Source organism: Eriocheir sinensis, chromosome 11, assembly GCF_024679095.1.
Source record: "Eriocheir sinensis breed Jianghai 21 chromosome 11, ASM2467909v1, whole genome shotgun sequence".
Lineage (NCBI taxonomy): Eukaryota > Metazoa > Arthropoda > Malacostraca > Decapoda > Varunidae > Eriocheir > Eriocheir sinensis.
The window spans coordinates 24746726-24758876 of record NC_066519.1 but is presented as its reverse complement, the minus strand read 5'-3'; the positions used below and the strand labels follow the sequence as shown (position 1 = coordinate 24758876).

The following is a 12151-nucleotide window of genomic DNA, read 5'->3' as shown; positions in this document are numbered from 1 at the left end:
CCCATGTGGTATTGGTGTGCTGGATATCCCTTCACTGGTAGCCTGGTAACATACACTCCCAGGTCTTTCTCTGCCTCTGTGGTGGATAGTGGAGTGTTTCCCATGTGGTATTGGTGTGCTGGATATTCCTTCACTGGTAGCATGGTAACATATGCTCCCAGGTCTTTCTCTGCCTCTGTGGTGGATAGTGGAGTGTTTCCCATGTGGTATTGGTGTGCTGGATATCCCTTCACTGGTAGCCTGGTAACATATACTCCCAGGTCTTTCTCTGCCTCTGTGGTGGATAGTGGAGTGTTTTCCCATGTGGTCCCTTCACTGGCAGCCCTGTGCACATCCTCAGGTCCTATAGTGGAGTGTTTTCCCATGTGGTATTGGTGTGCTGGATATCCCCTCCCATGGTGCAGGACTTTACATTTTTCTTCATTGAATTGTAAGCAGCCACTTTTTGCTCCATTTCAGTAGCTTGGTGATGTCTAACTGTAGGAAATCCGCATTCAAGGGGTTAACCTAGTAGCACATTTAGCACGTGCTACAGGCCCCGCGGGAATGTAAAAAATTAGTAACTAAAGTTTTTGCCCTTAGGCACAGAAGGCCGAGACAAAATAATTACTCATTTTCCTGATTTTTTGTAATATTATTATATATGATATTACTATATATAACCCGGTAGCTGCGGGGATCATGTTTCTTAATGGTCCCTCTAAGCGAGAAAAATGAAAAAAAATCACCCCTCACACAAACCATTTCATAATATATATCAATGCATTTGTGATCAGATCATGTATCATCTATTTTTTGGGGTTTATATCACGGCACAAATTTGGCCCGTCGCTGCTTCCGGGATAAGAAAATATAGAAAACTTCACTAGGGCATAGTATAATAAGCCTGGCATTATAGTACACCGTATACGGCATATAGTCCAGGGCTTCCCAACTCAACTGGCGGCCCGCGGTCCAAATCCGGACTTGTGGGTGTTGCAGCTGGACCCAAGGCTCCAGCAGACATAAACATATGTAAATTGAATAGCATGAAGGTCCTGGCGATGGATTCTTTTAACCCCTTGACTACGGATTTCCTACAAGAAGACCTCACCAAGCTACGGAGTGGAGCAAAAAGTGGCTGCTACAATTCAATGAAGAAAAATGTAGTCCTGCACCTTGGGAGGGGATATCCAGCACATCAATACCATATGGGAAACATTCCACTATCCACCACAGAGGCAGAGAAAGACCTGGGAATATAAGTTCACCAGGCTACCAGTGAAAGCCAAATCCGTGCCAATTGCAGCGGACGGGTTAAAATGTGTATTTCCTTGACAGTCTGTAGGGTAAGTTAGGGGTGTGTTATACATAATATACTTAACCTATTAATGCAGATAAAAGTTTAGTAGTAGTTTACATTAAATATCAATAACAGAAAAAAGGACAAATCAGCTGGGTGGTGATACTGATGAAAAATATTGAGATCGTGGCTCAGTGAAGAGTGACACTAATGGCTGTCAAGGCACAAGTGCACAGCTGAATCTGAGTGTGAGTTTTGTTGTTTTTACCATGTCAAATGGTAGTTTTGGCCTCTTATCAATAGTATCTGTACTCATGAGTAAGCCAGTAGTACGTTGGTAGGGTACTGAGTATAATAATATATCGTGATGACAAAGGGGTAAAATAGTTTTTTTTATTTTCAGAAGCGACCGCTCTGCTGGTGTATATTCAATAGGTGTACGTTAAGTTGCCAGCACATTTAGAGACCAACATTCGAGGGGTTATCATAACATTAAGTAAAGATAAATCTGCAGCGAATGTTGGCCTGTGAATATACTGCAAACTTGACGTACCTTATAATATTTTGGGAAATATTGGATCAATGCTGTTGCGGTCTGACCCAGCTGTACTGTTGCTGGATCTCAACAAGACCTTTACGAGATGACATTGTATCGTCTGAGAGTTGATAATTCTTTTGGTTCTTGTTCTCTTAATGTCGAGATCGCGTTGAAGATTTATTTAACTCTAATGGTTACCAACTGCAGTGGTGAATGCTCCTTTCCAAAATGAAATAGACTCAAGAATGAAGTAAGAGTCAGTATGGGTCAAACAAGATTGAACCACCTCTCTCTAATGAGTATTGAGCAGCATGAGTTACTGAGGGAAATTTGCACGTCAAGGATACAACTGAGGAGTTTTCTGTTGCCAAGTGCTTCATGTGAGTCACGTTGGTCTGCACTCAGTTCAGCAAATGGTTCCAAGATTCTCCAAGGCAGCACTAATAGTCTACTGGCTAAGCTACTGCCTGCTGTGTATGGTGTTCTTATTTAAAAAGGAGTAAAAAGTGTACAAAATAAAGCCATCTTTTTTCAGTTGAGTCCTCCCTTCCCCTTTTCAAAAATACGGCTTTATATGAATTTTATCTCATTCCTGTACCTCATTATGTGGCCATTAACTGTGAGGCAAAGGGTATCTCATATTGTCCACCACTTGCATTACAGAGGTGACAGCACAGGACACAGGGAAGGCTTAACCCCTTCAACACGAGGACGTGTATACTGTGTCCTTGCATGCCCCTTACCACATCCCAGGACGCGCTTACTGCGTCCTGGCTCGCTTTAGCCAATATACAAGTTATTTTATCTCTATATTTATGCTTACATCTCAAAATTATCAATTAATTTATGTTTCTTTATATGCACCATTTGATTCTGCATGTTTTCTTATATAATATATGATGATTGTGTTGAGTTTATGGCTGAAAACTTGTTATATTTAAATGCTACATTTGAAATTTGGCGGTCAAATATTAGTGTCAGGAAATTGAGTAGAGGTAATAAGTGAGCGGTCGTTGGCTCAGAGCAGTGACTTTGCCAAGGCCTTGTATCCTGGAGGCAGCCTCAGATGCACTCTAGTACATAACTTGAATTCTATGGAAAGTACTGCTTTGACAGTTCAACGAGTGGCCACGTGTGGCACTGCCTGTATAGCCAATACGGTCCACTCTGCATGTTTTCATATATAATACATGATGATTATGTTGAGTGTATGGCTGAAAACTTGTTATATTCAATAGCGACATTTGAAATTTGGCGCATGTGGCGATCCCGGATATGGCATTGAGCACTGTTTTGGCCTGGCCGTAGTGAAGGGGTTAAGAGTGAAGATACAGGCCAACTCTTGCATTAATAAGTTGGACAGCACAAGACATCTGATAAGTCCAGGCACTCAAAAGGTATAAAAAAGTGAAGATACCACAACTCTTGCATTAATAAGTTGGACAGCACAAGACATCTGATAAGTCCAGGCACTCAAAAGGTATAAAAAAGTGAAGATACCATGATTCTTGCATTAATAAGTTGGACAGCACAAGACATCTGATAAGTCCCGGCACTCAACAGGAACAAAAGAATGAAGATACCACGACTCTTGCATTAGTTTTTTTAATCAGACATTCTAAAAAGATGATAGTGAAAACACCAGTAAACTTTCACATTATTAAGTTGGACAGCACAGGACATAGGGAAAGCATGAGAGAGAGAGAGAGAGAGAGAGAGAGAGAGAGAAGAGAGAAGAGAGAGAGAAAAGAGAGGGAAAAGAAAAGAGAGAAGAGAGAGAGAAAAGAGAGAGAGAAAGAGAGAGAGAGAGAGAGAGAGAGAGAGAGAGAGAGAGAGAGAGAGAGAGAGAGAGAGAGAGAGAAAAGAGAGAGAGAGAGAGAGAGAGAGAGAGAGAGAGAGAGAGAGAGAGAGAGAGAGAGAGAGAGAGAGAGAGAGAGAGAGAGAGAGACATAGAGAGAGAGAGAGAGAGAGAGAGAGAGAGAGAGAGAGAGAGAGAGAGAGAGAGAGAGAGAGAGAGAGAGAGAGAGAGAGAGAGAGAGAGAGAGAGAGAGAGAGAGAAAGAGAGAGAGAGAGAGAGAGAGAGAGAGAGAGAGAGAGAGAGAGAGAGAGAGAGAGAGAGAGAGAGAGAGAGAGAGAGAGAGAGAGAGAGAGAGAGAGAGAGAGAGTCAGAGAGAGAGAGAGAGAGAGAGAGAGAGAGAGAGAGAGAGAGAGAGAGAGAGAGAGAGAGAGAGAGAGAGAGAGAGAGAGAGAGAGAGAGAGAGAGAGAGCAAGCACAGCGAATGACCAATTACCCATCATTTATCAATACAGTTTGTCACTCATCAAAGCTAATTGGTCTTTACTTTAATTGCATGCTGTTAGTGTAAAGCATTGTGGTAAATATTGTTCCTAAATACACACTGGCATTTGATAATCATTTAGCGGTGCTGTTTACGTGTTGAAGACAGAATTGCTTTTTATATTTGGGTCCTATGTTTCTGAAGATTTTTTTTTTAATGTGATTAAAAAAAAATTACTTCCAACTATTCTACCGCCGTTTTCATGATGACTGCGAACGCGTGTATGACTGAAGGGAGTTGTAACTACCTTCTCCTCTACCTCTGTCCCCATCATCCCTTTCCTCCTTCCCTGTCTTCCTCTACTCATTCCCCTCTCTTCTCCTTTCCCATCTCCCTTTCCTCTATTGTCCCTCGTCTCTTCTTCCCGCACTCTCGTGCCCACAACTCTCAGCTCCCCTCTTCCACTCTCGCTCCATGCGATTCTGCTCCACCTATTTGTTTCTTTTGCCGCTACAGCGTAGGTTTCGTCATCAATCATGATATTTTTCAATTAATCCGTAAGACTCTCGCTTAAGTAATAATATATAATGAATTCAAGACTTAAATATCTTCTGTCCTTGGCACTGTCCTGTCAATCAATAACTCATACAGCTTGTGGTTGAAATTCCGCCGCAATGTTGCCTCTCTTTCTATCTTCTATCGATATTTCCATGCTGACTGCTCTTCTGAACTTGCTAACTGCATGCCTCCCCCCCTCCCGCGGCTCCGCTGCACTCGACTTTCTACTCATGCTCATCCCTATACTGTCCAAACCCCTTATGCAAGAGTTAACCAGCATCTTCACTCTTTCTTCCCTCACGCTGGTAAACTCTGGAACAATCTTCCTTCATCTGTATTTCCTCCTGCCTATGACTTGAACTCTTTCAAGAGGAGGGTATCAGGACACCTCCCGAAATTGACCCCTGATTTTGAACACTCCTTTAACCTCTGTTCTGGAGCAGTAAGTAGCAGGCCTTTTTTTTTTTTTTCATTACGCCCTTGAACTGTCTCCGTAGCTGTACAAAAAAAAAATTGACTGTCCCATAATTGTTCGTCACTTGCTGTGTGTCTTGTAAGCAACCATATGACAGCTTTTAAATAGCCTCCTTGCAGTCAATGAGTGAGTCATTTTTAAGTCCCTTGTTCATGTAATTATTATCATGTATGTAATTATTTACAGATATTCGTTCTACAAGTTGTAGACTTCTTACGTGATTTAATTGTCAACCACAGTATGCATACAGACAAACAGACAGAAAGACAGGCAGACAGACAAACGTACATACGCACATAGCTACATACATACATGCATGCGTACATGAATGCATGCATACATACATGCATAGTACATACATACATACATACGTATATAATACATACATACAGCACTAGAATACGCAAATCCGCCGTAGTTGTCACACTGTTACACCCTAAGATTTATTGTCATTAACTACTTGAATTCCTTAATGGATATGCCTCTCGTTACGGAGACAAATGCTCCCGTAAATTATGTGCATACCCACACCGTGTTGCAGCACTCATGGGCTACATTGTTCACGGATGTTCGCCCAACCAAAATCAGAGTAACAGTATAATTTCTTGCACTCTGCCCTGCTTTCCTTAGTCTCCTGTCGTGGAAATGAAGTGAATTTCAAAATCTCGCAACACTCTAGCAGGAAGAGAGCTAGCGAGCCGCATTATATTTTTCGAACCTATGTTTCTGTTTCCACGGTGCCAGTCAAGTTTCTTTCACGAAGATCTGCTTCCCTTAGTTACTCTTCTGTTGAAGTGAAAGAATCAAAGCTTCTAGCAGAGTCTAGCAGAAAGAAAGTTACACAGGAAACCATCGATAGAGATCCCTTACATGATTCTGGCACGTGAAATACTCTTCACTTTTATTTTTTTTTCTGCCAAGTACAAATATTCTTTCCGCGTTTGCTTCTAAGAGGCAAATCAGTTGTTACTTGCCCCATTCCATGGTTTATGTGTATGAAGTTCTGCTCACTTACGATTTTTGCAAGGTCTTAGAGAATGAGATTTCATCCTTTTTATTTTTATTTTATAAGCTAGGTTTGCTGTTATCGAGACAATATATTTTTTTAGGCTGAGATGGCAACTTGGATTATCTTATCGCTGGCGCTGCTGCGTCTAGCGGCGGGAGAACCCACCGTCGGCGGAGAGGTGACTCCTGGCGCACCGTCCTCCCAGGCGCTCTCCAATACCCGCTTAGAGGAGAGCCTCGAAGTGTTCGAGGCGGTGAAAAATAAACTCTGTGCCGAAAATATCACCGTTCCCGAGACCCAGTGCACCGTCATGAGGGGAGGGAAGGTGTATGTGGTGAACAAGACCGACATTACAGCCCTGAAAGACCATGGTTTGGCGTTGCTGTCAAAACATTACCCGAAGACCTTCTTCCTCTCGAAGCCTCTCGTCTTTTGCTGTTGTTGTCATAAGTTCATGGTAGCCGGGATAACTAACAGTACCAGTTTAGAGGAAGGAAAGGATGAGAGGGTCCAGAGGGGGCTCGCGGATTGGAAAAAGAGATACGAGGCTCTGAAGGGACAAACTCCTCATTATGACAACTTTATGAAGCACCAGAGCACCAGGGTGGACGCGGCTTCTACAGCAGCGGTGGCCATGCTAAAGAAGGCCAAGGCGAACCCTGGAAAAGAAGGAAATAACGACCTAAGAGAATTCATCCCAAAAGTAGATGAAATCCGATTTAACGAGTTAGAGAAACGTCTCAACGAAGCTGAAAGTGTTAGAGCAAGAAGATCAGATGTGTGGTAAAAAAAAATATGAAAAAAACAAATTCCGTCTCCGCATCGCTTCCATTTTTTCAAGCATTATAAAACTAAAATAAAGAATGTTATTCGTTTGGATGTTTCCCCGTATATTGTTTTTTTTTTTGGTCACTGATTTTCATTAAAAAAACGAACATTGCAGAAACACTCATAAGGCCACCTTTTCATATTATGTATTAAATCATTATAGTGATTGGTCTGATACTGTTTCCGTTGTTTTAGGCTGGGTCGTACACAATGCTGTTACCCAACGATCTCAGGGACTTTCCACCATTCTTGCAGACACGGCACAAGCACAGAGTTATGTATATAACTCTGTGGGCACAAGTCACCAAGAAGAGGCCACCACCGACACACTAATGCCAGGATATAAGCATTTTGGAACTCTTAGTTCTTATTTCCATTTGTTGGAAAAATTAACATAGCAACTAACGGTTGCGTTATATCAACATTAACCACGCCTAATCAAATCCTATCTGTCGTTTAATTACGAACACATTTGCTTTCAACCCTTAGACCGTATTATTTCATTTCATACTGTAAAAAACATATATATAGTCGAGATTTGGTTAATATCAATCTCGGGAGCACACCCACGCCCGGCGCGTCCGGTGTTATGAACATATTTGCTTAACTATCAAAGCACACTTTAGGTGGGTAATTTTGGTACCAATCACGCCACCACAACTATGTCCAGCGTTAAATAACGAACACAATCAGATTTGTTTTCAGTTTCTGACGTTCTCCTTTCATAGTACAAAAGATAACTAAAATCACGCCCGAGGTGAACTGATTTCCGCATCACTCGCGCCAGCACATCAAAGCACTACCTCTCCGTGCCGCCACCAAGACCTGTGCCGTTAGGGAACGTAACACAATAAACGTCAAATCCTCCCTTCCCACTCACCCTCCCATCCCTCCTTTATGTGACGCGGTGACGAGCCACAAACCTGCACAGAGCCCGGCAGGATTCTGGGTAGCGTCGACGGCAGTGTCCCGCTGGTCGTGAGTGAGAGAGGAGGTCGAGTCTGTCGCTGCTAAAGTTACTTGACCGCGCGTGCATATCGAACGCCGGGAAACGTGGATGCGAACGCCAGAGAAGAAAGATCCGTCACACTACACATAATTTTTCCTCCCCGAGACTGGATTTTGATAACTTAACTGGTTTCTTACGTATTTTACAACTTTGTTCTTATTAGAAGGAGCTTTTACTCTGTGTTTGCATCGCGTGACGACTGTTTGAGTGAAGAAAACAGACGGAACCAACCCCACACGAAGAGTTTTACCCCCACCTTAGACGAAAAAAAGAGTAACGAACCCTACGCGACCAAGGCATACACACACACACACACGCACACACACAATGAGGGGGCCACGTTCCCGCGCCTTGGTGCTGGCGGCCACGCTCCTCATCCAAGGTACAATGGTCTGTTCATATTACTTTGATGGATCACCCACTGCCTTTCCCCTTTCCAAAGCATGTCGCGGGCTACCTTGATGAATGAGTTCCACCTCTCCTACCCCCTTACCTTAGTAACCTTACCCTTTCCCTTTCCTCCCTCGCCATATTTTTTCCTCCCCTCATCCCACATTCCTTCACTCACGCTTTTAATTCCTTTCCTCATCCCCAGTCCACTCCTTCCCTTCCCTTCCTTCTCGTCTCCCATTCTCACCTCGCCCCTTTCCTTCCCTTTTCCTTTTCCTCACTCACAATCTCACCTTATCTCTCTTTTCCTTCCATCTTCCTCACTCATTTTCACCTCTCTCCTTCCCTTCCTTCATTTACCCCACATTTCACCCCATCCCTCCTCTCCCACACCCATTTCCCCATCCTTTCCTCTTCCACCTCCCCGTCATCTCACCTTTCCCCATCCCATCCGTTAACCCCCCCACCCCTCTTCTCTTCCCTACCACTTCCCATCCCCTTTCGCCTCCCCTACCCTTCCAGTGCAACTTCCCTTCCTATCTACAGACCAGCGTGATTGAAAATTCTTTGAGGGGAAGCTTTTTGTCTGGTGTCATGGCCGTGAGGGGGCGGGGCTTGTACGTTAAGTTAATATGAAAATACCCACTCTACATTATTGCATTTCCATAAAAGGTTACCTAGTGCATTTCTCGTCTTAATAATTCTATACTGCTTTTCATTATTACTTTTAGAGGATTTTACTTGAGGTCAAAGCAGAAATCAATACGTTAACAATTAGACGGATTACTAACGGCAGCTTTTCATTGTTTTAAAAACTGAAGGTGGCATCCTTTATGAGTGCCAGTGAGGTAGACAAAGCATGAGAGAGAGAGAGAGAGAGAGAGAGAGAGAGAAACAGATAGACAGAAACAGACAGACAGACAACGATAGAGAAAGACTGAATAAAATTAAATATATGCAAATAGGGATGCCACGTACTGCATACAGAAAAAGTCACTCTTGAAAAGTTTTGAAAATAAAGGAGTATTAACACAAGAATAAAAGCTTCCCATAAGCGCAGTGCGAGAGATTCGTCGACCTACTCGGGGCAACTATCTTTGTCAATGAACTTGTAAAAATAATTTTTAAGGAGTATATGAAGGCTGTAGTCACTAGCACGACTGCTATTTTTTTCATTAACTAGTTCTTGTGTCAACCAATTCTTATCAATGTCTATATCAAAACTGAAAATATGTAGCTTTAATCGATTTTATTAATCTTGCCCTGCTAATCTTCTGCAAAGAAAACGCCGGTGGAAATGAACAAAAATCCGAATATGATCCATTACAAATATACTCGAGGTGATCTGATAATACTTTTTTCCCATATATTTCCCCAAAGAAGTCAAGGTCCACATGCACTCACGCGGTGCAAACCAGGGGTGATGAGAATGACGCCCAGCTGAAGGGTGAATGCTCTGTCTGAAGCCCATGACAGGAGGCGACGAAATCCCCGGACCACTAACAGCATACCAGGACTTGATACTAAGGAGTTAATTGACCTTTCTTTTTCTTTTTTTAAATCAAGAGTGGTGGTGCTTCTCTACTCTCCATCAACATCTGTGGGAAAGTTATAAAACAAAAGTTAGACAAAATCACCCCCAAAAAGTATGAATTTTACGTTGTGTCAATAAAACTTTTCATGCCTTCAGAAAGATAACACATCATCCACGTTACTAGTTATTCAGGTGATCACGCGGCCACCTTTGTATAGCGAAAATAAGTAAAGAAGGAGGAGGCGGAGGAGGAAGAGGCCGGGGTCTCAAGACATTTTGGGGGGTAATAAAAGTTTCCTCATGAAGGCTGTCACCAAATTTTACACCCAGTAATAAGTCGTTGTCTGAGAATTATTGCCCAATTAGTGTAACTTCTGCTGCCGGTAAATCGAAGCTCACCATCAATCGTCGCTAAATTATGAAGCTCTCGAAGACATGACTCGATCAGGGAAGGGGGGGGAGGGGAGGGGAGGGCAGGTGGGTTGGTCCGATTTATGGAGACAACGCTCAAATTAAGTTCACGCGAAGGAGATCAAGAAAGTTATGTGATGTTAAGACGAGGATCAGAGGAGTGAGGGAGTTATGGAAGGGTGACGCCGTTGGCCGTTTTTTTATTTTTTTTTAAGTGAACGCCTATAGCGTCGGTAGGCTCTCTTGAGGGGCCTGGATGGTAGTTGGCCCCAGCCCGTCATGGCGCAGGCAAGTGTTTATAGTGGTGCCATCTTCTCTTGGCTCATGCTGCCCCCGGAGCTCCTTCTTGATTCACTTGGACGGTTTCCTCTAGAGTCCGGGTTGATGGGTGGTCTTCAGGACAGTATGACAAGTGCGGTTTCATTTTGAGAGAAAATCAGGATGTAAATTATGTGTTATATAGTTGACACGTGTTAATGTACTTGACTGTATCGGAAAATTAGCAGGTAATTCACGAGTATAATATTGGCAAATATCTCAGCTGTATGTGCAAATATGGCAAGTATTCCAATTATTAACACAGTATTGATATTAATATTTAGCTTTAGTGAATTTATTTTTCTTCCTTACACCACGGTTAAAAAAGCAAATCAGGTACAGAGGAAATTTGAAAATGGATCTCTCTCTCTCTCTCTCTCTCTCTCTCTCTATTTATTTGATAAACGGTTGTTTATCATTCAGCATCAAAACAATTATTCCGTTTATATTCGGAGTAAAATACTAAGAGTTGTTTAAATAGAGCATTGTATTCTTTGTTCTCCGTCAGTGTAAAGCGGCGATGTTGTCCTTTGTTTTTCCTTAAGCTGGATTCACCTGAGCGTCGCTCTCCCTGTGCATTGTCAGCCGGGCAAGGCCCCAGTAACGCGTCACCTATGGACCGTGTTAAAACTTCCTCAGCGTAAAACATCACCTGTGTACGCAGTCACCTGCGTTAATCGCCGTCTGTGTAACAGAGTCAGCTATTTAGAGTCACCAGTGTAAATCGTCTCAACCTCACCAAAGTAAGGCGTCACGTTTGTAAAGTCCCTTATGAATAATACGTTATTTAACGGGAGTACAAAGTCACCTATGTAGGGATCCATGTGTAGAGCGTGGTGTCTGCAAAGCCACCTGTGCAGCCTCGCACCGCGCCTCAGAAACTGTTCCTAAACTGTTTTACCGACGCTCGGAGGCAGAAAGATTTTAGTCATATTTAGTGAAAAAAATTTCCTTGCAAACAACAACTGTTTCTAAATTGTTTTTAATCCTTTCCAGACTTTCTGAAAGTCCGTGTACGCGTGTATAATCACTCGCGCTTTCACACATGCACGCCCCCCTCCTCTCACACACACACAAACATACATGCGCGCGTCACAGCGACAGACGCATACACTTTTCCCGGACAAAATATCTCAAACAGCAGCATTCAAATTTTTTACTTATTTGCATGAGTCACCTCGGTTTAAAACATTAATTTGGAAAAGTTGGAATTTTTTGCACTCTGGCAATCAGAGGCTCTATCAGAGGTGGCTGAAGCGCACTGCTTTAGATGAAACGATTATTTTTATTATTATTATTTTTTTTTTTACGTCTACGCCTGTAGCGCCGGTATATAGTTTTTCTTCAGGGGCCTGGTGGTCGGCCCAAGCCCGTCATGGCGCAGGCAATTTTTTATATTTTTTATAGTGGCGTCATTTATGCTTGGCTCATTCTGCCCCCCGGAACTCATTCTTGATTCACTTGGACGATTTCTTCTAGAGTCCGGGTTGATGGGTGGTCTTCAGGACAGCATGTGGGTA

General features: G+C 42.8%; 1 protein-coding gene and 1 long non-coding RNA gene across 7 annotated transcripts in view; one reads left to right on the top strand and one right to left on the bottom strand.

Moving 5' to 3' along the window:
• The window catches only part of LOC126997102 (uncharacterized), a 65058-nt gene that overhangs the window by 1309 nt on the left and 51598 nt on the right, over window positions 1–12151 (bottom strand). The window contains exon 3 of one of the 3 annotated variants that reach the window (XR_007751904.1): window positions 9773–9966. The exons of the other annotated variants lie outside the window; for them this stretch is intronic. This is a non-coding gene — a long non-coding RNA (uncharacterized LOC126997102). The remainder of the gene's footprint in view (window positions 1–9772; window positions 9967–12151) is intronic. 3 annotated transcript variants of the gene reach the window in all.
• The window catches only part of LOC126997100 (junctional adhesion molecule 2A-like), a 50887-nt gene that overhangs the window by 12662 nt on the left and 26074 nt on the right, over window positions 1–12151 (top strand). Inside the window, exon 4 of one of the 4 annotated variants that reach the window (XR_007751901.1) lies at window positions 1686–2732. The exons of 1 other annotated variant lie outside the window; for it this stretch is intronic. Coding sequence is in view for 2 of the 3 variants with exons in the window: in XM_050858162.1 (XP_050714119.1) it covers window positions 8306–8360 (55 nt within the window). In the remaining variant the exon portion in view is untranslated. Of the gene's footprint in view, window positions 1–1685; window positions 2733–7469; window positions 8361–12151 lie in introns of those variants that run through there. 2 more of the 4 variants (XM_050858162.1, XM_050858164.1) reach the window with 2 other exon arrangements.